Here is a 26,810-nt window from a genome sequence, read left to right as displayed (position 1 = left end):
ACTAATATAAAAAAAAAAGTTTTAGGAGATATCACTAGTCCATATCTCTTCATCTATCTACTATCCTAACCACCAAGGAAAGACACCAACTGGGATCTGACTGCAATAGCCTGTCCAAAAGGCAGAAAGAGGGTTGGGAAAGAAGAAAGGAAAGTGATATAAGATACAGAATAGAAGGAATAGAATGAAATGAAATAAATTGATACCAAGGAAAAGGAACACAGGATGTGTTTCTTGGTATCTCTGTTGAACTGTGATTGAAGCTATGTAAGGTTAGTTGCCTCCAGAGAAATAATTTTATAGTTTAAAACTATATTAAGCAAGCATCTTTTAAGTCCTTGATTTAACTTTTTCCTCGTATTTTATACACCAGAAGAATAAAATGCTGTTCTTGAAATTTAAAAAATGAAGTAATTAAATGAACCACATAAACCAGCAGTTCCAGAACAATGTTTAATAATAGTACTTAAGAAGAATGGTACTGATAGTCACAATGCCTTCAGTGATCCCCCTTCAGTGAGACACTGGCTTTTGGGCTGCCTCAGATATATTATTATCCCATGTTGAGAAAGTATCCGTCTATTTTTATTATAGTGGGCATTTTTATCTAAAATGGTCACTGAATTTTAGTAAATACATCCCATCTTTCAAAAACTATTTCCACGTTTTTAAAAGGATTTAAACATTTTAATTCAAGAAGTAAAACACAGAAACACAGTAGCTCCATAACTATACAAACAAAAAATTAAACAATATCAGAAAATGCTTTAATTTATACTATCTAAATTTCATTCATTACTTTAGTATAATAACTCATCTCAGCATCTACAATTTTAACAAATGTCTGGAAAGTTTTTTGTTCAGAAACTGATGCTGGTCTGACAGAAACACATTTGAAAATGTTCTTTTTCTGGTCATAGTTTCCAATACACCTATGAACTCGGCCTCTAATCAGTCTTGGAAGTTCACGATCCTGTTTTTCAAAACATAAATATTTTTTAAAACTTGTTACTTCATCTAAATTTTAATTTTTTAACAAATAATGTAACAACTAGAAATAATCACCCCAAATATTATACTTTCCTCACCTGAGTCAGGGCCCCACTGCTGACAAAGTCTATGACAATTAGTCATATATGGATGCCCCGTCACAGAGTAAAGACATGAACTTGGACAGGGCTTCTTACAAGATAGAGCAAGATGCTGCTTATTAAATAACTTAATAATTCTTAATGTAATGGCACATAAATTATCCATTCTTCTGTCAGACTGTCAAGAGTTCCACTTTCAGTACATGGCAGAAAAAAGGTGGTTCATATCAACTAACTACCAGCTGAGAAGTAGAATAGCTGTACTAAAAAAAATGTTTAAAATCCCCTGCATAGGCATCAGACATATCAAAGCAGTGAGGAGTTACATAAACCTCATCTGGACAGCATGAAAGTTCAAGATGAAGCCTGATTTGGGGATGCATTCTCCCTTAAGATATCTGCCATTACAGAAAGGTAATTTAGAATCTAAGAAGTGAGCAGAGATTTTTAACAGTCTTAGAGCTGGGAAAACAAAAAATGGAGTCTGATGATCCCAAGAAAAGAGATTCTAGCAATCACTCCCACCCCACCCCAGGTTTAGGGTTGGAACCAAAACAAAACTACACATTTAAGGGAACTAGTGAATCAGAATAAAAGACCAGAAATCTCCAAACCCCCTCAATCATGAATAAAACTAAAGCATTCAGAAACTTCTTTCACTAAAAGGTTATGACTTAAAACAGAGGAAAAGACTTGATGATTTTTAAAATGGACTACAATAAAATGAAGAATTTCCCTCCATTAAAGCCACCATTAAAAGTGAAAAAGCAAACCATGGAGTATGAGAAAAATATCTGAAGTAAATATTAACAAAAAGTTTGTGCCTAGAACAGCTTTTCAAAAAAATTCCATAAATCAATAAGAAAAAGACCAGTAATTCAATTGGAAAAAAGCAAGAGACCTAACAGACTTTACAAAAGCAGTTATCTAAATGGCCAATAAACATATGAAATCGTGCTCAGCAACACTGGTCACCAGGCAAAGAAATGAAGGAACATTTAACTTGCTCAGAAAGGCTACAATAAAAAAGACAATACTAAGTGTTGATAAGAATGCAGAGAGGGGTTGGGGATATAGCTCAGTTGGTATAGTGTTGCCTTGTTCAATCCCCAGCACCACACACAAAAAAACAGAATGCAGAGAAACCGTGACTCTCCTACACTCCTTGTTGGTGTATGAACTGATACAATCCTTGGAAAATCCTTTGGCAATAACCACTATATTAGCTCTATAACGTGGCAATTTTACTTCTACAGATACACCAAACAGAAATGCATGCATATGCACAAGAAATATATACAAAAAAGTTCATATTCATTATGCTTATTATTCATAACGGCAAAAAAACCTTTTAACTAGCCCAAATGTCCATCAACAATACAATAAAATTCCAAATTGTGGAATATTTGCATAACCAAATACATAGCAACATAAATGAATGAACTATAGCTGCATGCAATAACATAGATGAATCCTACAAACATTGTGTTGAGTGATAACAACCACACATTTTTCAAAAGATATACCATATGATACAATTTATGGGAAGAAGTTCAATAGGGCTTCAGAGATGACAACAACATTTTACTTCTTAACTTGGGAAGTGTTCACTTTGATGCTTCATATCACTATACAGTTAGAAATAGTGTACTTTTCTGTATATGTTATAGTTCAATAACAGGGTTTTAAAAAATACTTACACTGGAAAAAATAAACATCCAAGATATTAAAATAATTAACATGACAATTACTATTTCTTGATCACCTACTGTGTGTCAGGCACTGTGCATTTGTTTTATCGTTTCATCTCCACAACAACTTTTCAAAGCAGGAATTCATCTCCCCATTTGCAGATATTTAAAAACCTGAAGCTCAAATAGTTTGAGCAGCTTACTTATGTCATAAAGCTGGTAAATACTGAAGTATACTAAACATTGGAATCCAAGTGTGATTTCAGAATTGAGGCCAATTTCAGAATTAAAATCAACACCTTTCATAAAACATGTAGGTCTTAAAAGGTCTCCGGCCTCCTTTGGGATCTCTAGCCTTTGTTACCTAGCCTTTGCTTATATCCCAAGCCACTCCTGCTTTAACTTCAGAATCCCATACCTCCAACCCCTTCACTTACTAATTTCTCATTGTAGTAATTATATATTACTTGCAGCTCCCTGAACAAGTCAGACTTTCTCTTAGCTTCATGTCTTGCCATATGTTGCCCCCTCACCTTAAAATGAATCTTCCCCACCTATTGCCCTACCAACACTTGGGCTTATTTGGCTCTTATGGGTTCTTAAATATCTAAGATAATACAGGTGATGATCTCTTTGAACATCCTTCTCTGATCTGGCCCACTCTTCTTATCTACATCTGTAGCATCCTTCTTATACCTCTATCATATAACATTATAACATTTATGTATTTGTCTTTCTATTTGAAATTAGAAATTCTTTAGGAGAAGAAGCCATTTATCACTGTATTTCACATTATATCTTTTGCATCCAATGCAGTGCTTGACACATAGGAAGCTCTCCAGATTAAGTAAATAACTTTAATATCTGAACTACAAGCAAACAAAATGTTTCAAGTACTAAACAAATTGAATTTCTAATACACTGAAATCACAGCCTGCATTTTTTGTTTTGTTGGCATGGTCTTTGCAAAGAATGCTTTAAAAAATACTCACGATTTCATAAAATACACAAGGCAGAGTATTTTTCCCATCTCTCATAAGAAAATTCTTTGAATAATATGGGCCAGGTGTAACAGCCGAATCGAGTACAGCTAAACCACATTGAAATAAGGGGGAAAATCAACATTAGAAATGCAAATAAATAAAATAAAATGTAACAAAAAGTTATGTTTAAATAACTCCCACATCAACCTCTTAAAGTTCTATTTATAGTAATAAAGAAGACATTTTTAAAAGGAATGATATTTCTGAAACAATTTTATGGAAAAGTAAATATTTGAGCCCTTTCTTATTTAGAAACAGATTATATATCAAGTTCGTACAATTGGCAATGGTGGGCCATCTGAAACTTTTTCCATAGACCGTGTTCTCTATAGTGGTTAAATCCCCAGACCAGTCTACTGTATTATAATAATAAGTACATTATTATAATAAGCATGACAGCTTAATGTAAAAACACTGAATTATAATCAGAAGTCATGCATTCCAGTCCCAGTTCTTCAACTTACTAATATTTTGTAACTTCAAGAAATTGGTTTTTAAATTTATTTTTAATGTATTATTTAGGGTATATAACAAGATACATACATATACGGTACTGAAAATGTGAAATAATTAGTACAGATAAGCAAATTAACATATCCATCACCTTCCATAGTTACCTTTTTTCATGTGGAAAGAGCACCTAAGATCTATTCTCTTCAATTTTTCAACATACAATATATTAACTATACTCCTCCATGAATACATTAATTAGATCTCTAAGTTTACCCTACAACACTGAAAATCTGTACCCTTTTACCTATATCTCCCCATTTCCTTCCCCTTGAGCAAACTGTTCAACCTCTTTACAAAGCTATTTCTTTACCTGTAAAATACAAATACTAATCCATGCTTATCTTCAGAAATTTTTATCAAATTACATTGTTTATTCCTTCAGTAAACATCTACTAGTAGTAGGCATTTGATATTTTGAGGTTCACTTACATTTATCCTAATAAGATCCAGATTTTCCTTTAGGAAACCTCTATTGGAAACCACATCTATTCTATTTTTAGATGTGGGTGAGCTTTGTTCTCACCCACAGATCCAGGGGTGACCTGTGACTTAAGCCAAAGCATATTCCATTCCCCAGATACACAGATCAGGGTTTCAGTGATGGGTATGTTACCATTCAGAAATAATGATACCCAAAAGTCCATTAGTTTATTTCTGGGAAAGAGCAACCAAAAGAAATTCATCTAAAAATGTGACAATGTGGTGTAAATCTAAAACAGGTCAGGCAAGGTCGTGTTCCTTTTGAAAGCTTCTAGACACTGCATTCTTTGAATTATGACTCTTTCCTCTAACTCAAAGCTGGCAGGATAATATATTCCAATCTTTCCCTGACTCTGACCTTCCTGCTTCCCTTGTAACTATGTCAGGCCCACCAAGATTTCCAAGATAATCTTCCCACTTTGAGATCCTTAATTTAACCATATCATCCAAGTCCCTCAACCACATAAGGTAATATTCGTAGGCTTTGGGAATTCGGACACAGACATCTGAGGTGCCAACAGTCTGTCTACCATAGATATTATTAAGTCTGCAATTGTCATTACTATTATGAAAACTGCAATTCTTTGAATATACTTCAGGGAGCAGCAGAAATAAGACTTTTATTTCAGAGGGAAAGAACTACCCAAGATAGAAGTTAAAACAATGAAGAAACACCATATCTAAATCTCAAAAAGTATACTGGCTGAAAATGCAAGCTTTGTATTTCTATAATACATAAACCAAAAATATAAGCTTATGGAATCAAATGTATACTATAAAATGATAAAAATCATGGGCATAAAAGATACTACAGTAGCTCTCTCTAGAGAGGCAAATATACAGGGGCATCAAATATACCTATGACATGGTCATATGGATATTTATTATATTCTCTGTACATTTCCATATGTTTGGATTATTTTGTAATTTAAATAAATACTATTATTAAATTTAAATAATGGAAATAAATATGTTTTGAATCTCAAATCTTACTTGTTTATCTCTTCATTCTAGGTAAGATCAAGTTCCAGAAACATTCTACAAAACTCACCTACTTTTAAATGCTAATTTAGAAAACAGATTAGTTATAGGGTGGTTATTCTTATCAGTATTCTTAATGTTCTTTCAGAGTATTTCAAATATGATTTAATTTATATTTGGATGAGCTTTGCTTCAAATGCTAGATTTAGAATAAGGAGATTCAGATTCTAGATTCTTTTTTTAAAATTTGTTTTTATTCTAATTTGTTATATATGATAGCAGAAGCATTACAATTCATATTACACATATACAACACAATTTCTCATATCTCTAGTTGTAAATAAAGTATATTCACACCATTCGTGTCTTCATACATGTATTTAGGATAATGATATCCATCTCATTCCACCATCTTTTTTACTCCCATGACCCCTCCCTTACCCTTCCACCTCTTTGCCCTATCTAGGGTTCGTCAAATCCTCCCATGCCCCCCCAACCCCACTATGAATCAGCCTCCTTATATCAGAGAAAACATTCAGCATTTGGTTTTTTGGATTGGCTAACTTCACTTAGCATTATTTTCTCCAAGGCCATCCATTTATGTGCAAATGCCATGATTTTATTCTCTTTTGTTGCTCAGTAATGTTCCATTGTGTGTGTGTGTGTGTGTGTGTATGTGTGTGTGTGTATATATATATATATATATATCTCACATTTTCTTTATATACTCATCTACTGAGGGGCATCTATGTTGGTTCCACAGTTTAGCTATTGTGAATTGTGCTGCTATAAACACTGATGTGGCTGTGCTCCATTAGTATGCTGTTTTTGATTCTAGGCTAATTTCTGCTGCTAACTAGCTTCATAATTTTAATCAAGTCTATTTTAATTATTTGGCCAATTTCCTCATATAACTCAAGAGGATAGATTACATGCAAATGTCTTTTCAATTATAACACTATAAATCAGAAGAATACTGCCACAAATACTTAACTCATACAAATCAATGACACACCCAACCAAGAACTTAAAAAATTCTAATAAAACATATTTTCCTTTCACAAAATTTTTTTCTTCAAGATCCCTTAGATATTCCTATCAATATTAAAAACTTGTCCAGACAGTATGACCTGACATATTTTTAAAGTATTATACTTACCCAACACCTCAAAAAGAAGTACAGTTTTCTGTGCATGTTCACACCAATACTTCATGCTTTCAATAACTGCAGAAATAATTCTTAGAGAATTATTTTTTTCCTTTAACTGTAACTGACATGAGGCTTCCTTTTGAAAAATAAAAACATAACATTAGAAAAATCTTTCTATTTCTCTTCATATACTTTTACCTTCTATGTAAAGATTCTAGGTCTTTATAAGTAAATACGTAAAAAGAAGTACTAAAAGTTTCAATACAATTACTTCCCCAAATTAAAACCATCATTAGTATATTATAGAAGGATAAACCAGGATGCACTCAGAGGCAATCAAGAAGAGAATCATTTATACAGCACTCATCCACTCATTCATTTGTTCATTCATTCAATAAGCATCATGTGCCACATCCTGTGATAGACCTGTGAGTAAAACACTTTCTCCAATGTGCTCCACACAAGGAGGTGAATCACACACATTCACTGATTCACTTCAAAAGTGTTAACTGGGCACCTACTGTGTGCCAAACATAGCTTTTAAGGAAGCAATAATGAACAAAACTAACAAGATATCAGCCTTCACATATTTTATAATCTAAAAGGGGATTCATACAATAAATAAATACATAACAGAACATTAAGAATTGATATATTCTATGTATTTTTAAAAAACAAGATAAAAGGACAAAGAGAGAGATTATTATTTTTAGTGGATGGTGAAGTGGGGCAGAGAGAATAGCAAGTGTAAAGACCCTAAGGTAGAAATGTGTTTAGCATTTTTACAGATCAAACTAAGAATATAATGTAAGATACTAATTTTTAAGGGTGGGGACAATTTTTTTTGAAAGGAGTTAGATTTATTTATATTCAACCATTGCAAGTGTCTGACAAAAGAATATAAAATGAATTTTAGTTGCTGTTAAAATTTTCATCATGTTGTGGAGGATGAAACTTGTTAAGTGGTTCAAACAAAGAAACTTACACTTAGGGAAAAATTATAATCACATATTAAGGATCTGTGTGATTAATTTTGTTTGGTTGACACCAAAGTCCAGTATATTTTCTGGGTATAGCCTTAGTGTTACAAATCTATGTTTTAAATGTAATATGAGCTGTATAATTTTATTACGTTTTATTAGCTTATACTAGCCAATAAAACCTGACAGTGGAACAAAAGACCCTCCTTAGAGTGATATTTTAATTGTCATAAAAATGTCCTATAGATTAACAGACCAGCTGAGCCCTCATAGTTTCTCAGGGACTAGAGAAATCATGAAAAAAAGGCACTAGTTATTTCTGAGATAAAACACTGGCCACAATTCTCTCCATAATGTTCTTTTCATGTGAATTTGGCAAATACAAAGCCATGAATTACCCTAATTCCAATAAACTATCTTCCAAAAGCTTGCATATGGCTGCATCTCCTCCTGAGTTCTATCTCCTAGCAGACAGCACCTCTCTCCATGGACTGCTTCTTCCTGGACCTCATCTTCCCAGCTCAGGTGGGGTGGGGACAATTTTGTCAGGATGAGTTTTGTAAGAACACCTGATGGGACTCTTTTTTAAAAAATACAATTACTTTGCCCCTTTTCTTCCTCCTAACAACAATTCTAATAAAACTACAGTTGAAGATTAATGTCACTGTTACTAAGTTGACTATGTCATATCATTTATGTACAAGGAATCATAAAGTTGAGAATCACTATAAAACATGCTATATTGGTCTCACGCTATACTGGTTTCCAGAGAGTCTCTTTTCTTTCGAAAAGCAGAATTTACCCTGATGGCTTACTAAAAAGACTGTTTTTACAGATATATGGACTAAAACAAACTTAAGCACCCAAAGACTAACAATAGTATGAAATTATTACCACTCCCAGGCAGAAAGAACAAGGAAAGAAATAAAATTATCCAATCCATGAAAGCTAGACTCCTGAAAAGACTATGTCATGTAGGGACACAGCCACTTCCATCAGTACAACATTTAAGTAGGGAGAAAAATGGGAAAACACAACCTCTCCACCCACCCTTTGATGTCCTCCCAATGACTCCCATTGGGCGATCTTTAGCAAAAGCCAGCAGGTAAAAGAATCCCAGGATGAGGTACTATGTAGATGATTCAGCCTTCTAAGGTACAGAGAAGAAGAGATAAAGAATCCAATGGGCCAGGGGAGTGAGAAAGGGAAGAATAACCAGCACACATACTATATAGAAGACTTTTATAAAAATAAGTAGAATACTGTGCATAAAGAGAATATGAAGCTGAGGTACAGATATAGAGAATACAAACCAAAGCAGGGATTAATTAGAATGCATGCCATGTTTGTTTGGAGAACTGTGCAGAGTTTGGAATGACTAGCACATTGAAGAATTAGCGGAATGTGAAATACTGAGGTTGGTAAAGTAGAATAGGTCCAGATGATAAAACAAAAATCAGCAAACAATGGCCTGTACTCCAAATTTAATCTTTGATGTTTCTTTACACTTATACTGGAACACTGACATGCCCATTCATTTAAATACTGTCTATGGCTGCGCCAGAGTTGAGTAACATCGTTGTGTAATTGCAACAGAGATAGTGTGGCCTATGAAGCCAAAAATACTTATTATTTGGCCCTTTACAGAAAAATGTTTCTGTTCTCTGTTGGGGAAAAATATGTAAGAATGATAAACAGAGTTGGATAATTTCTGAAAGCAAAGAATAAATTGTTATGCTAATAATCAGTAAGCAGTGAAACACCGAATCCACTCGGAAACTCTGAAGCATTTATGAAAAAGAGCAGTTGCCTGCTAAGAAAATATTTTACAAACTAATATTCATCCCTCCAATGGAACTGGATATTTATGCTAATCAAGTAACATATACTAGGGGATTGATTTCAAATATTCTTACCTCTATAACTTTCTAAATAGCTATTTACTTCACATTTTAAAAATAAGTCATTCATTCATTCTTTAATATTTAAATGTTTACCTTCAGAGTGTTTTCTTCTGGAATATCATCCAACATTTTTTTCTTAAATTGATTTTGTTGAAAATTGGGCTTAAATGTCTGTAATGCACTGTTTTTATCTGGGCCTTTTATTGTGGAGCCAGAAACTTTTGATGAACACATTTGTCTGAGAACCTCAGTTTCTCTGTGATAAGATAAATTAGGAGTTTCAGATACCCTTAATTGTTTCTGTGGTATCTGAGTTCCCAAATTCACTGGAAAAGAATTTTTTCCATCATTTGTCACTAGTTTTGTTGTTTTACATTGAGGTCTAAAGTCATTTTTATCCCAAGTTTTCAAGCTGGTATTTTTGTTGTCATCTCTGTAGATATAATAGGAAAAAAGAAAACGAAGGGGAAAAGGAAAAACATTTCTTTCTTTATACTTTTTTAAAGGCAATCATAAAAATTTTATTTATATGGCAATTCCTAGTTTACAAACTACTTTGTAACTAACTAGTTTGAAATTCCAAACACATCATTGCGACAACTCTACAATAAATTACCTCTCTTTCCCGATGAGGACAAAGAGTCTTAGTGAGGAAATAGTGTACCCAAAGTCATATATCAAGTTACTAACAAGTTTAGAACCAAGAGAAACCTACACCATATATTTTTAAACTATGCCAGCCTTTAAGTGACAGTGGTTGTCTCCAAGTGGAAAGATTTTGCTTATTAATTCTTTATACATTTATTTTTAAATTACTACAAAGTAAATTTTTAAAGTTAAGCCATGGTTTATCAATGATTTTAAATCACAAGCAAAATGAATATACACAGGGTAGATAGCTCTAATTAGATATTTTGTGCTTTTACTGTGTATCTAAAAAGCCATACTAATCAATCTGTTATAGTATTTACTAACTACATTAATGTAAATGGAGTTGTAGCAGTTGATCAGAACATGTTGTTAATGAGGCTAAAATCAGAAGGGTGTTTTCTAAACATTAAAGTTCCAAAGGAAAAAGCTAGTGCAAGTCACAAGTTCTTAATTCTGAATAATTTTCCTGGAAATATCACCAGTATTATTACAAGAAGACAATCAATACAACCCATCTCTTGTTTAAGAAAATAATCCAAAAGAAGGTCTAGATTTTCTAGTAATATAAAAAAAATCTAGGTTTTCTAGAACCCGAAGCTTGAATAATTTGGAAAGTACAGTTAAATAAATTAAGTGCAAAATTAAATATGAACAAGATGGAATAAAAAAATCACAATTAAAAAATTTAAGTTATACCATAAACATTATAATATCCAAGAAAAATATGACTAGGATTATTATTTATTAACTGCCTGACACTCAAGACTTTTTTCCAACAATGATCACCTCCTTTTCCTATGACAACAATTTTGTTACTTTATTTCAGTAGAGAGTACAGAAATACAATTTTGTCTTTCCTCTCTCATGGCTATTCAAATTATTTTTATTATTTATAGTCTAGAAAGATTTCTTTTAGCTTCACAACTATTTAATAGTACATCTAACATTAGCAACATTTTTACTCATTAAGATATTACTAGCTTGGGAACTATCCCTGAGAGAACTACAGTCCTTTCACCTTTGCAGTGGGCCCACACAGAGATGGTGTCTCAGAAGTCAATCCAACTCAGCCATGTCCTCAACACCCCAACCAGACCATAAAGTCCAAGTTGCAGGGGCTTCTAAGCAGGGAAGTAGCAGCATCTCCCCTGAATCATTCTTGTTGAAGAAAATATAGGTCCAGATAGTCAACAAAATCCCCAACAGCAAGCTGTTGCTGAGTCCATATGGATGTGAAAGTAGGACTGGCCACCCACTACCCAGGGCCTGTAGCCCCAGATGTATCATCAGAATATAGTAGATGACCCTAATGGGATATACTTTGTGGCATATTATACATGCACATAACATAATTTAATTCCCCAGTATCTCTATTTTCCTCCCTCCTCCCTCCCCCTGATCCCCTTTCTCTACTCTACTGATCTCCTTTTTAATTTCATGAGCTCCTTCTACCTTTTGTTTTTCTTTTCCTTTTTTCTCTCTAGTTTACACATGAGAGAAAACATGACCCTTTGACTTTCTGAGCATGATTTATTTTGATTAACATAATGCTCCCAAGTTCCATCCATTTCCTGTAAATGATATAATTTCATTCTTCTTTATGGCTGAGTAAAACTCCAGTGTGTTCAAATCCCACATTTTCTTTTTACATTCTTCTGGTGACAGATACCTAAGCTAGTTCCCATAACTTGGCTATTGTGAATTACACTGCTATGAACATGTGTATGCATGTATCACTACAGTATGCTGACTCTAGTTTTTTCGATAAATACTGAGGAAAGGTAGAGTTGGGTAACATGGTAGTTTCTTTTTTTAATATTTATTTTTTGTTGTAGTTGTACACAATACCTTTATTTTATTTATTTATTTTTATATGGTGCTGAGGATCAAACCCAGGGCCCCACACTTGCCAGGCGAGTGCTCTACCGCTGAGCCAAAACCCCAGTCCATATAGTAGTTTCATTCCCAGTCTTTCGAGGAAACTCCATACTGATTTCCATGGTGGTTGTACTAATTTACAATCCCACCAACAGAGTTCCTTTTTCACCATATCCTTGCCAACATTTATTATTATTTGTGTTTTTGATGATTGCTATTCTAAATAAACCTCCTACACTTTGAATAACCTACTGAACTATACTCAATCACTCACAATTCAGAGTAGCAGAAAATAAAAGCTCCTTAAACTACCATAAAACATCATGAAAAATCAACCAAAAATTCATGTGTATTATTTTAACATTTTCTAAAATTTATACTGTAAATTTTATAATACATACTGTTCTAACATTCTCTAAGAGAATATGTGTAACATATTTAAAAATTATGAAAATTCTGCAAATTGCTGGACATAATTATTGGAGAAGTGAGACTAGAAACCTTAGAGAAGTTAGAACTTAGGTTCAAAGCCAAAATCATTAAAGAGAATGGAAGCTACTGGAGTAGAGAAGCACACTGATACAAAATAAAAGACAACATGCTAGTTTTAAGAGAAAGAAAGTAAAATTCTCTTCTCCCTTCACCAAATGCCTGTAAATGTGGAAACATCTGGTTCACAAGCATTTATTAAGCTTAGGTTACATTACCAGCAATTGCCAAGGAACTGAAAGATCTCAACAGGTTATATATTACAAGAAATACTAGAGTTCTTCAAGTTGAAACAGAAAGATGCTAAAAAGCAATATGAGATTACATATATGAAACTCACTGGCAAAGGTAAATATGTATAGAAAAACAGAGAACAGTCAGCCGTCTGTACTCATAGATCTCCACATCTACAGATTCAACCAACCACAGCTCAAAAATATTTGGAAAAAATAACATCTGTACTAAACAAATACAGACTTTTTCCTTGTCATTATTTCTTAAACAATATAGTATGACAACTATTTACACAGAATTAATATTATATTAGTTTTGTATATAATCTAGAGATGATTTAAAAGTACAATGAGAATGTCCACAGTTACTAACATAGAAATCTCCTAAATGCAATTCTATCTAAAAAATTAGGAAAAGTTAAAGGAGGGGGGAAAGAGGAGGAGAGAGAAAAGACAAAAAGAATAGAAGACAAATTTTAAGTAGACTCACCTCCAACCACTTTGGCTTCTTGCAGTATTTGACTGAATTGATTTAGGAATAGAATCTTGACTTCTCAGGGGATGAGAAACTGAAGGTGGTATTTGGCTTTCAAGGAAATATGTCTTGTTAAATATAAATAATTTGTTTTCAAATCAATAAATGTAAAACACACACAGAAAAATGGCATCAGACACACATTTATTAGCTTTTATTTTTCTCCACATACCTTGTGTTCATTGTTTTTGTTAAAGGAGCCCACTCTTGATTCATAGCCTCCCAGGCCCAATCTCAATAAGAACACAAACAAAAGTAAAATAGGTAACATTGTTCAAAATAACTAATTCATATTTATTATTTAACTTGGGAAATGTAAAAACTTTAAGAGAAAGGAATCCTTTTCAATAGCACTTTATTGTTGAATTTGCCAATAGCCTTCCTTATTGATTTTCATAGATATCTTTCCTCCCCCTTGTACTGTAAGCAAAACTAATAAATTCTAATATAGAATCTTATACTTTGTAGCATAAAAATTCTAATATTGTTTCTTATACTCTATAACATAAATGCAGTCTATCCCAATTTTTTATTCCACCCCACAGCAAGAAATACATCATCATAATCCATAACAGACACATACATAATGTGTGTTAAGAGAGATGAACAGAGGCAAACAAAAAGAGGATAAGAGAACATAACAAAATTTCGCCATCAAATATTATCCTTATTATGTATGTCACACACTGATCTTTTCTATTATACTCTAGTCTCTTCTATTTCTTTTTTTTACAGATTGGTTATATCTCAGCCCAACTCTTGAGTCAAGACAAAAATTTGGAAAACACTGATGTAGTACTTTTCCTTATCCAGTGTAAGATCTTTCTATGACAAATAGTAATCTCAGTCAGAGCTTGAAGAGTTCAGAATTGAGTAAAATGAACATTTCCTTATGAAGTAGTTCATACTTATTAGTTTTCAAAGTCAACATTCATGCTACTTAGAAAAAAATTTAAGTGGTGGTGAACTTTTTTTATTTTTTCCATATTTTTATTGGTACATTATAGTTGTACATAATGGTGGGGTTTGTTGTTACATATTCATAAATACATACAATGTAACAACATAATTTGGCTACTATCAATTCCCAATACTTCCCCTTTCCCACTCTTCCTCCTCCTCCATGGTCCCTTTCCTCTTCTCTACTGATTTCCCTTTAATTTTCATGAGATTCCACCCCCACTACATACACATATTCCACACATTATTTTCCTTTTTTCTCTCTAGCTTCCACATGAGAAAAGACAGATGACCCTTGACATACTGAATTGGGTTGGATTTATTTGGCTTAACATAATGTTCTGAAGTTCCATCCATTTCCCTACAAATGGCATAACTTCATTTTTATTTTGTGGCTGAATAAAACTTCACTGCATGCATATATACATGCATATATATATATATATATATATATATATATATATATATTACATTTTCTTAATCCATTCATCCACTGATGAACACCTAGGTGGGTTCCATAATTTGACTATTGTGAATTGTGCTGCTATAAACATGATTATACATGTCTCACTACAGTATGGTAACTGTAATTCTTAAGGAAAAATACTAAGAAATGGTGGTTCCATTCCTAGTCTTTAGAGGAATAGTACAAATTTTTTTAAATGACAGAGGATAAATGCTGACTTGTGTCTACCCATGTGAATTTCTAATTTTCTATACATAAAAATGGGAATAATAGAAACTTTATACCTCGAATTCCTCTAACATGAAAGAAAAAATCATTTTAGAGCTACATTAAGGTCTATGGGAAAATAATAAATTAACCATACAATTATACATATAATACAATATATTATATATAACATATAATACATATATACACACTGAATATAGTATAATGCTAGTAATATAATATGTATTTTATACATAATATTAGTATATATAATATATATTCTGTACAATATATATTATATATTATTTATGATATATTGTATTATATATAGTATTATATATACTTGTATATATAACACATATACTTATGTATATAATATATATAACATATATACTTGTATGTTACATATACAAGTATATAGTATATATATATATATATTATATATGCAATACAAGTATATATATATACATGTATATATACTCACACAAGTATATAAAGATCTTTAAAAATTCTAGTTGCATAATATTCTATTAATAATTTTTAGTATCTATCAAGTTTAAATGTATACAGCCATCTTGCACCAAATATACCTTAAAATGTCTGCCTTTCCAAGCCTTCATCCAGAGGGAAGTACAAAGTTAGCAAACATATCTCCCAGCACTCACCACCACAGCTAAGTGGTTTAGAAGCTAAGCCAGGATTTTAGTGGTCTTGCTTAAATGATAAAATGAACCAAAGCCTCCCTTCCCTGCCTCCAGGACTTAATTAAGAGATACAGAAGACAGTCAATCAATTACCTCTAAAAGCTAGAACTAAAAGATTATGTAAACTCCTAGCAATGGCAACTTAGTTCATGGTTCATGTGCTAGTTGAAGCTATAAGAAAACAAACTGGATAGGAGTGCCTTAGTCCATTTAGGTTGCTAAAACAAAATAATACCTTTACTGGGTATTTTAGAAATAATAGAAGCTTACTTTTGAACAGTTATGGAGGTTGGGACATCCCATATCAAACACCAATAGATTAGGTATCTGACAGATGGCACCTCTTACATGATAGAAGAAGTAAAAAGCTTCTTCAGAAACATGCACAGTGTGTGTCCCGAATCCCATGCATGAGGGCAAAACCTTCATGACTTAATCACTTTCCACAGACCCCCATCCTTTAATACTACTATCACATTGTTGATTAAGTTTCAATATATGAATTTTCACACCATAGCAGAAAGTAAAGAACCAGCAATTAAGAAAGGCAAAAACAAAAGAAATCAGAACCAAGCACCAAAAATTCCTGGGCTTCTACCCTTCCTAAAATCTAATTTTTTCCTGTGTTCCATGCATACTTATCCCTGTTCCTGAGGCAACTTGAGTTTCTCCATTCTTTATTACCAAATGTACAGATCACAAAAATCTATATCTGTTTGAAAAAGGAAAAAAATGTTGCAATGTAGTTTACTACTTCATTAAAACAAATCTAAGATACTCCATTTAAATGCTAAGCAACCCTTGTAGAGAGACACTCACACTCCTGTATCAGAATGATAAAGAAAAGCCAAGATATTTCTGTATTTGGATAGTAAAAGAAGAAAAAAATCTTTCTACTCTCATTATAAAGAAAACGTGCAATTTTCTACAATCCCAGTTCTTGTTTCCTGAAATATTTCACCTTACTCCTTTTCTTACCTGTTGGTATTGGAGGGAAATCATAACTGTCAGAAGCAGTACTGATACCTGGATCATTTTTAAGTGGATTAGATGTTAATGGCTGTCTATTCCTCTTCTTTTGATTGAACAATGGTACAGGCAAACAACCTACATTGAATATACCAATAAATTAGTACATAACAGAAAATAAATTACTACATAATCAGATCTACTTATAGAATACTTATAATGCACAATTTTAATGTCTACTTCCATATGTTAATATACTTAATATAGGCATATTTCTATGGCCTTGAATTGGTTTTTACATTCTTTTTAAAATCCTAAATAGCTTCATTTATCTCTCTAAAAAGTACCTTTTTGTACTATCTTAACATTGCTTTAACTCCTCCTGTTTGGAAATTATTCCCATTTCTTCTCTCATTCCACTTTCTGTTTTCCTTATTTCTCTCATGTGCTTACCTATTACCCTATCAACTGTAGAAAATCCATGGTGTACAACAGAGGTCACTGAACCATGTTTTTCAAAACCCCAATCACTCTTTGGATAATACCAGCACATCTTTTAGGGTATGGTTCTCAAGTTTAGTTTGACTTAGATTTAAACTAGAATTCTGCTTAACCTCAAGTACTAAGACCATAAACCCTTTCTTATAAAATTTTATTTCAACATATTTGGTCTGGAACCCAAAGTCTGCACCCCCAGTGTCTGTAATGATATTTTTATATGTAATTTTGAGAATGCCTTAGAGAGAGACACTATCAAATCCAAACAAAAAAGAAAAAAAAACTAACTCTACTTACTAAGGTAGCAGAAATAGGATCTCAAGTCAGGCCACAAGTCACAATATATAGATTTTAAATCTTATAAGGAAACTCAGAGGAAAAGAAGTCCAAAAAGTTTGCCTATCACTTCCAAGAAAGTATCTGGAAGAACCCAGATAGGACCCAAGCTTCCTAAATCTTAGTTCAGATCTCTGGCCACTAGACCATCATCTAGCTATCTGCGATCACTACACTACAGAATACTGACTCTAAAACTTTCTAATGGAATACTAAATTATGTGAGCTCTTCAGTGAGACTACCTAGGTAATAATTATATATTTGGATTACAACTTCAAAGTATAAACATGGGCAATTTCCTTCAACTCTTTGTGCCAATATGACACAAGCTGAGATGGAGAATAACATAATGATTAAGATATGAGCCCTAGAGTCACAGTCTTAGGTTTACATCCTGGTTCTACCATTTAATAGATTTCTTGTTTAACCATTTTGTGTCTTGGTTTCTTATAGGAAAAACAGGGACAATAATAATAATCTATTTTTAAAGGGTTGGTGGAGGAATTAAATAAATTAATATGAATAATTAAATGTCTAAAAATGTTCACCATAAATAATAGTTATTATTATCTTCATTGTGCATCATATTGATTCTTTGACCTGGTTCTCACCATTTTTGTCCTGTCCTTATATTACCTAATAAGTTAGGAAAATAGAAATAATAGCTCTTAGAAAACATATGTATTTCTGGAAATATTTTTAACAAGTCAGTCACAAATATAACTAAAAATAGATCTATATAGTTGTTTTTATCTTAAAAGCAAAGAACAACTCAAGCACATAGGATCTGCAGAAGAATCAGAGTGAATCTACGTTTTTATTTTACTCCCACCTCTGTCACTAAATACTTTTAGTTGAGTAAGTTTTACTTTACCTCTTTGGACCTAAAAAGAAGCAAGACTCAATGTTTCATCTTTCTTAAAGTTCCTTCCAAAATGTTTCACCTACAAACTACACAAGCTTTAAATGGCATATACAAAATAAAGAAGCTTCAAAAATGAAGTTTTCAATACCTGCTGTACTTCGAGTTGAATTTTCATTTAAGTTTCTCTTCATTTTTTTCTATATCAGTCTATAATCTTCTTTTGCATTCTACATTCACAAAATGAATGTTTGACCAAACCTTCAAAGAAAGAACACTGTAACTCATATTGTAACAAAAATAAATTCCCAGCATATTAATTATGAAAATTATCTTTGAAAGCTACATTGAAATCTGATAATGTAAACATTTTAGGGAGTCCTTTGCTTCTGAATAAGTATTTACAACAAAACTTATGTTTCCAGCTCTGTTCAAAATAATTATAACCTTGCTTCCTAATATGTGCATATTTTCATATTGTCTATACAATTTACTTCAGAATTAAGGACATGCCATAATTCTGAATCAGATAAATGGATTACTGCATTGGCAAACTCACAGGTAGGAAATATAAAGTACAGAACTAGCCATAGGAGACCATAGTCTGTGTTGCACTTCATGACACTATGCTTTGGCTATTAGTTTGAGACTATCAAAGACTAAATCCTCACTTAATATTCAAATAAATAAATAAAGATAAATTTCCACTCAGTTTTTGCAATGTCAACAAACGAAGTAAAGGGGTTTTTTCCTGTAATTTTTTTTCTTTTGCAACGTATTTGCTTTTGTGATTTTTCCAAGTATAGCCTCCTAATATATTTCAATCAAATTCAATAACTACTTGCCCACTGCATGAGTGAAAAGCAAAGATACAAACTTAAAATTAAGATCATTTCGGCTCCAAATTCCCTACCCAATAATACATAGAGACATAAACACCAGTAAGGAATGATGCAAATCGGACTTAGGTAAATATTAACTTCCAAATATCATTGTAAAAATAAAACTTGGGAAACATGAGGTGAGGGACTGCCTCTGCTTTGTTTCTCTATCTTGACTTGAAACTAGATATAATAGACCCTTCTGAAAATACTCTGGGTTCTTCTATTCTAGGAACCAAAACAGAAGTCATGCCACTTTTTCTCAATTCAAATTATATCCTAAACACAAAAGGGCGCCTACAAGGGCCATTACATCTTCAAGTGTCGCGATCAAAATAAACTGATTTTTAAAGTGAGAAATCCTCCCCTGGATCACACAATTCCTACTTCCAGTTGGACCTGAGTGGCTTAGTGAAGCGGCTGTGTGGTACACTTCCGTCCCCAAAGACCGTTGCCTCAGGTAGAAGCCAGAAGGGCAAGTTTGGGCCTCTCCTTGCCGGGAGAGGCGGCGAGGTTCCTGCCCCACCCAGGGGACCTGCAGCGGTTTATAACTAGAGCCAACGCAAGGGTTTCCCCTTCTTGACCGCCCCCACTACAATATTACACACAACTTGAACCCTCAAGTTTCCCCGCCTCGGTCAACCGTCGACGAAAGACCCCGGTCAGCGAGAGCCAACCTTCACGCCTCAGGAAAAAAAGCACAGAAAGTGGGTTATGCGCAGGCGCAAGCGAAACCTACGCAGGCGCACTTGGCTGAGCAGGTGCGCTCGCCACGAGCGCATTGGTGCTGGGGCATCTGACGTTCCTGCCTCTGAGAACAGCGAGCGGGAAGGGCAATGTTGAAACGCTTCTCTCTGAGTTCTCACCCTGTAAGGGGGAATGGCCCTGCCTACCTATGTGGCCCTTTGCCCAGACAGGGAAGGAGGCTGTTGGGGTCACTGGAGAGGCAGAGACAGATGTTCAATCCAGTCATCTTCTGCCTCACTTGCGTCTGAAAATTATGGCTCCCTCTTTCCTGCACCCCTGGTCATCTCATAGACTTATGGACCCAGGATTAGAATTAGGGGTCTAGAAATAAAACACAAATGGTTGATTGGTTTTCAACAGTGGTGCTAAAATAATTCATTATGGAAGTCACCTTTACAACAAATGGTATTGGTACAAGGTACCCATTTGCAAAAGCATGAAGCTGGACCCCTACTTCACACCATTTGCAAAAATCAACTCAAAATAAATGGAACAACTTAATGTATGCACTAAAACTAGGAAATTTTTATAAGAAAGCATGGATAAAAATCTTTGTGAACTTGGATTAAGTAATGGTTTCTTACACATCAACCCAAAGCATGCCAACCAAAGAAGAAGAGAAAGAAAAGGAGAAGGGGGAGGAGAAAAGTTAAACTTATGTAGACCTGATAAAACTCCTAGAGTTGGTATAAAGATTATTTTAAAATAAAAGTATTTGAGCTAAAGACAATGCAGAAGGAAATCATATATGAAATGCCTTTATCTGACCAAAGAACAGTCACCAGAAAATACAATTACCATTAACTCTCATGTTATGGGGAGACGCCTCAGCACTTTTAAGTCCAAATTTCAAATCAAAAGAGAGCTTTATTTACCTGGCCAGGGACTGTCACCCACTTTGGAGACTCAAGCTCTGTGGGAGGATAGCAGCTTCCTGGTCCATCCAAAGAGAATATAAGGACAAAACCACAACTTAGTAGTGACTTGCTTATCGCCATGTGAGTTAGCCAATCATAGAAATTAATAAGTGGGACCTGTGGGCTCTAGGCAGGACTGGAATTTTCCAGTCAGCAAGCAAGCCAGAAGCTAAAAAAAAAGGCATTAGCTTTGCAGTTCAGTTGCCCACAGTCCTGGGTTCAAGCAGGTGCTAGACAGTTGCATCCTGAATTTAGGCGGTGTCGGAGGAGTGAGAATCTATTGCAAAGTCATGCAGACCTACAAGGGCATTCACACCCAGGATGTAGCTCACCATGACTACCGACCACCGCTGCATCCTGAGTAGGGTACAATTTGTAGGGTACAAAGTACAGAAAGACAATTTTTATAAGAAAACAGCTTTAATTTCAGTTTCTCAGAAACAGCTCTTCTAACAATTTTTACAGAAGGCAGCAAAATGGAGTCTTAGGCCTGTCTATAACAGTTTTTGCTTTATAATTGTCTTATCTCACTTATCAAAATCTTATACCTATAATCTATATTTTTTACTAACCTATAACTTATAATTTACCCTCTTATTGGTTGTATTTATCAGTTCACACCACAACATCTCCCAGAGAGCTTCCTGCAAATTTAGCTGCTATGAAGTTAGACAGCCCAGTCTCATTGGCATCAAAAGCACAATAGAAAACATTCTCTCAATTAATTTGCAGATTCATAATGTACCCTAGTTGGATGTGGAAAATTCAAATAAACCCCAGTTGGAAGTGGAAAAGTTTTCTTACCACTAACCTGACCAAAAATAATTTTTTTGTGTGTTTCAAGTGGCTCTGGAGGCTGAAACAGGAGGATTACAAGTTCAAAGCCAGCCTCAGCAATGGCGAGCACTAAGCAATTCAGTGAAACCCTGTCTCTAAATAAAATACAAAAATATGGCTGGGGATGTGGCTCAGTGATGGAGTGCCCCCCCAAAAAAGAGGGGGACTATCAAGGAAGTGAAAATGAAGCCAAAATAAAAACAGAATGTTTGCCAATCATATATCTAATAATGGTCTAGTATCCAGAATGAATTAAAAAAAAACTTACATTAAAATTACAACCTATTGTGGGGCTGGGGTTGTGGCTCAGTGGTAGAGAGCTCATCTAGCATGAATGAGGCACTGGGTTAAATCCTCAGTGCCACATAAAAATAAAGATATTGTGTCCACCTAAAAAACTAAAAAATAAAAATATAAAAAATACAGCCTTTTGAAAAATGAGGAAAGGATTTGAATAGGATTTGAATGTGTGTGTTTTTGTGTGTATGTGTGTATGTGTGTGTGTGTGTGTGTGTGTAGCCAATAAGCACATGAAAGGATGCTCAACACTGCTAGTCATTATGGAAAATACCACTTCATACTCATTAGAATGGCTAGAATAAAACAGATAAGTCTCATCAAGAATAAGGAGAAATTTCAACCCTAGCATTGTTGGTATGACTATAAAATGGGACAACCACTTTGGGAAACAGTTTGGCAGTTCCTCAAAAAGTAAAATGTAGATTTACCATGTAATCTAGCAATTCCATTCCTAGATTAAAAACACATGTCCTTACAAAAACTTACTGGCATGGAAACTCATTCAGGGCAGCATTATTCATTGTAACCCCCAAATGGAAATAACCCAACCATCTATCATCTGATGAATGGATAAATAAATGTGGTGTATCCATACAATGGAACTTTACTCAATCATAAAAAGAAATGAAGTACTGATACATACTATAGCATGGATGAACCCTGAACACATTGTTAAAGAAGTTAGATACGAAACATACTGAATGACTCAATTCATATAATGTTTAAATATAGGTTATATCATTATTTAGGTCCTATAATGCCAATGAATCAGGAGCCACTGAGAAGATAATTTATTATATTTCCAAGAGGAGAGGGCACACCACATCAGAAGGAAGGCTATATGGGAAAGCACTGGGTCATTCAGGAGGCAATGTGACATATTTAATACATATGAAATAAGCAAGTCTCTGGAAACAAAAATTAGTTTCCAGGAACTCAGGTAACTAGGGAGTGACCGGTCATAGAATTTTTTAATAAGATAGTGAAAATGTCCTGGAATTAGTACTGACTGTTGCACAACCTCGTGAATATACTACAATTTGTACGCTTTGAAAGGGTGGATTTTATGGCAAGTAAATTATATATATATATATATATATATATATATATATATCTCAATTAAAAATTTACAAGTCTTGCTAGTGGATAGAAAAGTTCTCTGTGACAAATATTCTGCTTGATGCAGGGAAAAATAGTTTAGGGGGCAAATGCATTTTGAAGGAAATTTATTTTTTATAATTTTCCTCTAGTCAGGGAAAGGACTATCAGGCAAAATCAGGTTTTTAAGAACATAGCCTTTTTAAAAATTTTGATTTAATGCAATAAGCTATTTAAACCATTTTTTCTGGCTAAAACAAAATATACATCACATCATATAATAGAATGAATGGCATATGGAATCAAGTTAGATGCCCATCAATGGATAATGGATAACAAACAGGTGACATATACACAGGGTATATCATTCAGCCATAAAGAATGATATTCTATCACCTGCAGGAAAATGGATGGAATTGGAGGACATTAAGTGAAACAAGTCAGACACCAAAAGACAATACTATGTGTTCTCTTTCATGTGTAGAACCTAATAATAAGTTGACATGACTGTAGAATAGTGATTATTGGAGGCTGGGATTGGTGGAGGGAAGGGAAGATGGGGAGATTGGATCATAGACACCAAAACACAATGAGATAGAAGGAGTAAGTTCTAGTATTACACAACACAGCGGGAGCACTACTGATCACAACTGCCTATAATGTATTTTATGGATAACTACAAGAGATGAGCTTGAGGGCTCCAACCATGAAGTTAAGGAGATGGAAATGATAATTAGCTTGATTTGATCAGTATACATTGTACAAATGGAAATATCACACCGTACTCCAAAATATGTACAATTAGGATTATAATTGAAAATAACATAATGGCTATCCATTCTCTATTTTTGGTGAACAAACTTTATCTAACCTCGATCCCCTTTGTAGCTGAATCTCCATGGGATATAGGACTTAAGCCTGACCAAACTAAGGCATCACATTACCCTAGAGGTAAAGGTAGGTTAAGGCATTCAGATCAAACTGCCAGTTAAATTAATCCCTATGCAAGACCAATTCTGAGATTCCTACCTGAAGAAAAAGGGATGTGACCTTTCTCATGGAATTGAACCTGGCAGGACATATCTTAAAACTACAGAGAATGAAGTCAATGTGAAGGACAGGAGCAAGACATGGAAAGAGAGATTGGGTCATAGTGTCATCACTTATGTACCTGGATGAAGCCATGACTGCTCAGTTATGAGAGGCCACAATATTTTATGTCTGTGTAAGTTGATTTCAATTGAATTGCCCACCATTTGCAATTGAATAAACCCTAAAGGAAACCAGAAAATGCATTCATAAAAAAATGTAAATAATATAGCCCAAGAAGGATCTTGATTAGAAAGAAAAAAAGCAAGTGTTCATAAATTACTTCACAACTTTTATATGATCCTACTGATCAGCTATTGTTGTCTATATTATACATATAAAATTTGGAGTTCCTGACCAATTCTCTGGGTAAGGAAAGAGAAGATGGCCTGTTTCTAGGAAGTAACAAACCTAAAAATAGGGTTATAATATTGATAGGAGGGAAGGAATCTTCAAAGGTGTTTCTACCTAAGGAAAAGCAATTAATGGAGGTCAGAATGACTTGTATGCTATTATAGATGATTTAAATGCTATTGCTCATATGTTTTAAGGATCTGTACCCGTGTCATGCTAACTCCAAGGGAACAGCATGACTCTTCTCTATTGTCCCTAAAGGAAAAGTGGATGGTAAAACCCCATGTCCCCAAATGACCCCTTTATGTAAGCTTGTAATTTGTGTTGGGTTTGGGATTTTCATATTCCTCTGATATCCCAGTGCATGTATATAAATTTTCTCTTTTTCTTCTTATTAATCTGCCCATTGTCCATCTATTTCAGCCAATTCCTATATCAAAACTTCAGAGGTAAAGTTTGAACTTTACTAATTCAGAAATAGTTTGAAATTGCTCCTTACCCAAGGTCAGTCTCATTACATGCCCCAGGGCTAAGCACATTCCTATGTGACTCTAGGAGGTCAGACTTCCTACCCTCTTACACAAATATTCACAATGTGGGAATGATACCTCATACAGCAAAAAGGGACATAACCATTGTGATGAAGTGGAGGATTTTGAGACAGAAAGATTATCTTGGATTATCCAGGTAAGTTCTAAATGTAGTCACAGGTGTTCTTGTGAAAGAAAGAAAAAGGAAGATTATGTACACTCTCACAGAAGAGGAGAAAGGAGTGTAACCACAGAGGCAGAGATTGGAGTGATGTAGCCACAAGCCAAGGAATGTCAACAGCTACCAGAAGCTGGAAGAGACCAAAAATGGATTTTTCTCTGGAGCCTCTATAAAAGATATAATCCTTCCAACCACTCAATTTCAGCTCAGTGATACTACTTTTGGACTTCTAACCTTCAGGACTGTAAGAAAATTGACTTCCATTGTATTATGCTGTTAAATTTGTGAATTTTTGTCATAGTAACCAGAGGAAACTCATATTATGACTGACAGTACAAATGTTGGTGAGGATGTGGGGGGAAAAAAGAATGCTCATACACTGTTGGTGTGACTGAAAATTGATGCAACCCCACTGGAAAGCAGTATGGGATTCCTCAAAAAACTAGGAATAGAACCACCATTTGACCCAGTTATCCCACTCCTCTGCATATATCCAATGGATTTAAAATCAGCATACTACAGTGACAAAGCTACATCAATGTTTATAGCAGTACAATTCACAATAGCTAAGCTATGGAACCAACCTTGTTGCCCATCAACAGATGAATGGATAAGGAAATTGTGGCATACATTCACAATGGAATATTACTCAATCATAAAAAAGAAACTATGATATTTTCCAGTGAATAGAGGGACCTGGAGAATATCATGCTAAGCAAAATAAGCCAATCCCCAAAAACCAAAGATTGAATGTTTTCACTGATATGTGGAAGCTAAATCAGAATAAAGTAGGGGAGGGGAAGAAAAGAAGTTTAGTAGATTAGACAAAGGGGAACCAAAGGAAGGGAGGTGAGTAATAATAGGAAAGACAGTAGAATAAACCTAACATAATTTTCCTATGAACACATATGAAAATACCTAAGTGAATCCCACCATCGTGACCACCCACAAGAATGGGATCTAATTAGAATAAGAGATATCCTATTTATGTATAATCTTGTAAAAAAAGCATTCTACTGTCATATATAACTAAGAACCAAGAAAATAAAATTTAAAATTCTTTTCATTTACTCTACCTATCAGAACACTTATAAATCTATTTGCCTTTGAAAGTATGCTTAGATGCCCATGATGATTTTTCATTATGTTTATCATTTCTGTTAAGTGTGAATTTACCTAGAACATATTCTAATGTAGACTTAAGAGTGTAATCTAACATTTTTTTATGAGTTGACAGATGTGAGTCAATGAGTA

General features: G+C 34.0%; 1 protein-coding gene across 1 annotated transcript; it reads right to left on the bottom strand.

Moving 5' to 3' along the window:
* Positions 1–781: 781 nt before the first annotated feature.
* Positions 782–18,816, bottom strand: Spata22 (spermatogenesis associated 22). Its single transcript, XM_071603321.1, has 8 exons — positions 18,774–18,816; positions 16,935–17,063; positions 13,792–13,852; positions 13,575–13,670; positions 9,927–10,272; positions 6,959–7,085; positions 3,775–3,872; positions 782–973 (listed from the first exon to the last, which is right to left on the bottom strand). The coding sequence occupies exons 1-8, from the start codon at positions 18,814–18,816 to the stop codon at positions 782–784; spliced, it is 1,092 nt and encodes a 363-aa protein (XP_071459422.1).
* Between the last annotated feature and the right edge of the window lie 7,994 nt (positions 18,817–26,810).

This window comes from Marmota flaviventris, chromosome 17 (genome assembly GCF_047511675.1).
Source record: "Marmota flaviventris isolate mMarFla1 chromosome 17, mMarFla1.hap1, whole genome shotgun sequence".
Classification (NCBI taxonomy): Eukaryota; Metazoa; Chordata; class Mammalia; order Rodentia; family Sciuridae; genus Marmota; species Marmota flaviventris.
This window is presented reverse-complemented; position numbering and strand designations above follow the sequence as displayed.

Coding starts and splice junctions, on each gene's coding strand:
- Spata22 (XM_071603321.1), bottom strand. CDS start 18,816: ATGAAGAGAAACTTAAATGAAAATTCAACTCGAAGTACAGCAG. Junction 13,671..13,791: donor ACAAAAACAATGAACACAAG/GTATGTGGAGAA, acceptor TTTCCTTGAAAG/CCAAATACCACCTTCAGTTT. Junction 10,273..13,574: donor AGAAGCCAAAGTGGTTGGAG/GTGAGTCTACTT, acceptor TTCCTATTATAT/CTACAGAGATGACAACAAAA.